This window comes from Pseudomyrmex gracilis, unplaced genomic scaffold, assembly GCF_002006095.1.
Source record: "Pseudomyrmex gracilis isolate BER0280 unplaced genomic scaffold, ASM200609v1 scaffold_164, whole genome shotgun sequence".
Taxonomy (NCBI): domain Eukaryota; kingdom Metazoa; phylum Arthropoda; class Insecta; order Hymenoptera; family Formicidae; genus Pseudomyrmex; species Pseudomyrmex gracilis.
In genome coordinates, this window is record NW_018020748.1 from 223,642 (window position 1) to 228,882 (window position 5,241).

Consider the following 5,241-nt stretch of genomic DNA (forward strand, 5'->3'; position numbering starts at 1 on the left):
TACAGGGTCACGATACTACGGCAATGGGTGTGTGTTTTGCTTTACTCTTACTAGCTGAGCACAAGGATGTTCAGGTACTTTGTGATATATAAATAGAACTGCGCGAAATGTGAACAACATCAATGAAGAGTACAGTTTATATTAGTCAAATCGCTATTTATTTGTGACATATCTTTCTTTATATATACGTTTAACAAACTTAGTAAAAGAATATATTTTTTAAAAGGAAATAAACATGATATTCTCAAAAAACTTCCAAACCTTTATATTAAACGTTTATAATAAAATCAGCAAAATAACACAACGTTTAATAATATATATATAGGATCGTGTCAGGACTGAAGTTGCTGATGTGATGAAAGAAACTGAAGGGAAATTGATTATGGCGTCCTTACAAAAGCTACCGTATTTAGAAAGATGCTTAAAAGAAGTGATGCGATTGTATCCCAGTGTACATTTCATATCCCGCCTTAATTCAGAAGAGATACAATGTCGTACGTATTAGTGATAGAGTATACGGATTTGTAACATGTTATTACTTAAGTCATAAATTACGGTACGTTGCATATTACTGTAATGTGCACGCACATATATATATATATATATATATTTTTTTTTTGTCTTATATAGAGTCGTATACGATTCCAGCTAACACAAATTTGCACCTTAATATCTATGACGTCCATAGAGATGCTAACTTCTGGCCAAACCCGGACGTATTCGATCCGGATCGATTTTTGCCTGACCAAATGCAAAATCGCCATCCTTATTGCTACCTACCGTTCAGTGCGGGACCACGGAATTGCATAGGTAAATAACGTAATTTGTCTGTTTTTCTGATGAGAAAACAGTTTTTCTGATTCGTTGCGCGTTCGGCAGGTCAACGGTTCGCTATGTACGAAATGAAGGCTATGATCGCATCTCTAATACACCACTTCTACATAGAGCCTGTAGATTCTTTGAAGAATCTAAAAATTAAAGCAGATTTGATACTTCGTCCTGCTCATCCGGTTCGTGTAAAATTTGTGCCGATCAAATAAATATCGAGACACTTAAAGACAAAAATGGGACAACTTGATTTGTTGGTTATAAACTGTTATATCTTAAAGATGTATGTATAAATGAAATATATAAAAATATTATATAAAAAATATATAAAGTCGGATCGCAACTTAAAAAGCGAACATTTTAACGTTTCCGCTACGTTACTACCACGTTTTAGCCGTGTAACGAAATGTTGCTAATTTCGGAAAACCCGTTGCGAAAACGTTTGTGCTACTAACGATGCTATGTGGGTATTGGTTTTTGGAGTAACGTCAGTTGAATTAAATGAGTAAGACGTAATAATCAAGTTAGTTAACTAACACAGTTGTTTAAAATTTGGTTTTGAGTATATATTTACGTATTATATATAAGATATAACATAGCACGTAATATTACAAAAATATCGTAATAAAATTGCACTGTATCATTAATAATAGATATTATTATACAATATTACAATAATATTATCAATATATTACATTAATATATAATATTAAGCATCTTAAGTAACGAAAGTATATATCAAATATAGTTTTTATTATGTCTTCTGAACGTTAGGTATGTCCCATGCAGCACTGCGAAAACGTTACGTAAACCTTACATTGAAAGGTTGTAATATTGCGTGATAGTTGCAAACTATTTCTGCAATGGTACTGCAAGCTTACGGCAACGTTGAAATGTCCGCCTCCAAACATATTGCAATGTATATAAGATTACAGTATTTACCGCGCAATGTAATGGTAATATTAAAACCTAATGTATTTGTAATATTAAAACACAATGTAAAGGACCAGGGCACATTGTGACATGCAAATTATAGTATTAAAAATACCAAACTGCACACTATATTATGTAATATTATGTAACATTGAGTACATTACATAATAGTCACATCTTTTAGCTTTACAAAAAAAAAAATATTTATGTATATCTTTATACAAACAAAGTTATTTACTGTTAAACACGTGCAAATTTGTCACCGTGCCCCGTATCCAGGATTAGTTGTCACATAAGCCAAACTACTAATTTTCTTGGGTGTAAGATCACAGTTAATATCTGAAGCACGTAATATATAATTACCTAGTTGTTCTTCTTGAAAATCACTAATAAAAATCTTTTTTGGCTTAGCATACCCCACTTGTACAAATCATATTTTCACATATGTTCTTTTCTGAAATTTTCTTACATTACCGAACTATAACGTACAATCTTCAGTTCATTTCAAATAATAATACACCCTCTCCCATTGACAAAGTTTTTGTTAAAGTTATATAGCGCGACGCATCCTACGCACGGCGATTACTTTCTCACGCATACTCACCGTGTGACAACTTACCCCAAACGTTCGTTTTAAATAAAAGATATATTTATAAACTGCAATGCAATGATGATTAAATAAATATAAGAAAAGTTATTTAAAACTACCACTTGTCTTATACCTAAGATAAAAAAGTGAATTAGACATTTTAAAATCAATAAAATTACAAACCAATCGAGATCAAAAAAATCTACTTGCTATGTTCAGTTTTACAAAAGTGCTCGAAAATATCATATATCATGTTAATAAGAAAACCTATTTCGTACACGTTATTAAAACAATACTAGCAACTTACAATATAAAAAAGAATATGTTCCACGATTTAGTAAGCAAGATAATAGCAGTTTAACAACTAACTCCGTGTCACACCTAGTCCCGGTCTCCCCTATTTGTAATATTAAAACGTATTGCATAAATATGCAAGTTGCTTCAAATTTAATAAATAAACTTTGACAATATACAAACACATCTCAAAAAAATGAGACTAAAAGATGTTCTAGCTGCTGCAAAATTTAAAGCTGAGAAAAACTTTTTGCTATTACTGATATTTAAGAGTCCACTACCATAACAAGAATAACAAGATGACAAAATAAAGCACATTAAATACTAAAATTATGAAATTACGCTTATTAGAGTCATTTAAACAGATAAAGCAGATAAATAACCGAAACGGCATTCATTAAAAACACAAATAATTCTTGAGTATTATGAAACTTTTATAAAACAATCACAAACTCGATAAAAATAGTACTGACATTTTGATTTATTCAGGAAACAAAAATCATCTGTACTATCATAAATGTATACAGTAAGATGTCAAAATGTAACATGTATGTACATAGTTATTATTTGTGATTGTGTTGATGATTAATTATCAGTTCTCTGACAAACCTTGACCGCGTTTCATTTACATTACTTTACGTCAAACGATACTTACACAAATAAGTGAAGAAGAAATCACAAAAAACTCTTTCTGCCAGTGATCGTAATATCTATACATATTATAAACTTATTTTTTTTTTGTTCTATATACACTTACTCATTGTGAAGTACATATCTCAACTTCGGTCAAAGTTTCTTTCTGCCGTCCAACTGATAAAGAGAAAAAAAGAAACAGAATACACTGGCATATATATATATGTATATATATACTGGCATAGTATTTGCAGTATCTATCTAACCTCTCTTTGATAAAGTGCAGTCAAATAATATAGTGGTTTTACGTTTAGTTCTAAAACCGATGTTAAAGTGTATAAACATTTGTTGTAACTTGTAATGTGCGTCAAAAAGTCATGCGCAACTGACAGTGCTTTATATTAAAATCACCATTTTTAAAACAAAGATCAAGCACAGAGTGAAAAGAAAGAAAAGTTACCATACTTCATTCTCGAAAAACCAGAAAAAAACTTACAACTACAACACACTTTGAAGTACTTCAAATCTACTCAAATCAAAACAAACTTCTTTTTATACTACAAAACATGATAATAACAATAATATTATTGTTGATTGTTTTTACAATAATGTATGATTTTTATTTACACCGTACAAGAAATGGGCGACTTATCGATCTTATACCAGGTCCACCTGGTATTCCAGTTTTTGGCTCGGCACTTTTAGTTCAAGCTTCACAAGGTAAGTATAATGTGCTTCTTTTTACACAAATTAAAATTTAAAAAACATCTGCACTGTTTACACATTGCACTTTTGCCACAATATTATCTGTTAAAATTAATATATTTTTCAGAAGATATATGGCACCTTCTACGTTTTTACGCGAACATTAACTATCCTGTTATAAAAATCTGGATAGGTTTCAGAAATGGTGTATCCATTCGTCATCCAGACGATTTAGAAGTATTAAAATAGCATAAATATACCTTTTCCGCAATTGTACACTGTCAATCTGTCGATTTCACTTAAGAATTAGTGTTATCATTTAGTATTAAAAAGATATAATTATTCATACTCGAAAATATACTTATGAAATAAAATATTTAAAAAAAACTTCTTTGTGTGTTAAAAATACACTTAGAGAAGCATAATATTTTTATTATAGTTTATCTTACTTTCTGTATTTTTAGAAAATTTTAAGCAGTACAAAACATATCAAAAAAAGTGAAATGTACGACATGTTACGTCCGTGGCTTAACGATGGACTTCTTACTAGCAACGGTAATATACCTCCAGTACCATGACTGTAAATTTTACTTACTACTTTAATTAAATATTATATAATAATACATTATATTATTTACTGTAACACCCCCAAATTAATGTAAACTTTTTTAACAATATTTATACTACAAATAGTATGAGATGACCAATATGTTTCGGACGTGATTTTTAGTGTTTTATTATATATGATCTTGTTTTTTTAAGGAAGCAAATGGTACAGTCGAAGAAAAATATTAACGCCAACATTTCATTTTAATATGCTGCGACAATACGTTGACGTTTTTGTCGAAGAAAGCAACCATATGGTAACATCTCTGAAAGAATGTGAAGGAACAGTTATACAAGATTTAGTCCCATTACTTAGCGAGCACACACTAAATGCAATATGCGGTAAATTATCATATTTTCTGTCATATTGTGTAAGAATATCCACTTATACAAACAATTATACTCAATACAGATTTTATTATTCGAAGGTAACACATCGATGTTGCTATATTATACATGACACAATAAATATGCAATAACCGAATATATGTAATGTTCAAAATCTCTATGCAAAATGTTTAGTACGATAAAGCTGTGCTAAATGTACTTTTAGAAACCGCCATGGGTATTTCTTTGCGTAGTTGTGACACGTTCCAGGAACAATATCGAAAATCAATAGAAGATATGGGTCGCTTTTTTGTACACAGGTAATT

The 5,241-nt window shown here is 30.2% G+C and overlaps 2 protein-coding genes across 7 annotated transcripts in view; both read left to right on the forward strand.

Moving 5' to 3' along the window:
• The window catches only part of LOC109857561 (cytochrome P450 4C1-like), a 4,945-nt gene extending 2,554 nt beyond the window's left edge, over positions 1-2,391 (forward strand). Inside the window, exons 9-12 of the mRNA XM_020433999.1 lie at positions 4-74; positions 326-494; positions 631-810; positions 880-2,391. Of these exons, the coding sequence (XP_020289588.1) occupies positions 4-74; positions 326-494; positions 631-810; positions 880-1,040 (581 nt within the window). The 3' untranslated portion in view covers positions 1,041-2,391. The remainder of the gene's footprint in view (positions 1-3; positions 75-325; positions 495-630; positions 811-879) is intronic.
• A 1,126-nt stretch (positions 2,392-3,517) lies between these two features.
• Positions 3,518-5,241, forward strand: part of LOC109857563 (cytochrome P450 4C1-like) — a 21,537-nt gene continuing 19,813 nt past the window's right edge. The window contains exons 1-5 of one of the 6 annotated variants that reach the window (XM_020434008.1): positions 3,518-3,997; positions 4,110-4,219; positions 4,447-4,537; positions 4,745-4,930; positions 5,142-5,235. In XM_020434008.1, coding sequence (XP_020289597.1) covers positions 3,844-3,997; positions 4,110-4,219; positions 4,447-4,537; positions 4,745-4,930; positions 5,142-5,235 — 635 coding nt within the window. In that variant the 5' untranslated portion in view covers positions 3,518-3,843. The remainder of the gene's footprint in view (positions 3,998-4,109; positions 4,220-4,446; positions 4,538-4,744; positions 4,931-5,141; positions 5,236-5,241) is intronic. The other 5 variants (XM_020434007.1, XM_020434004.1, XM_020434005.1 and 2 more) reach the window with 5 other exon arrangements.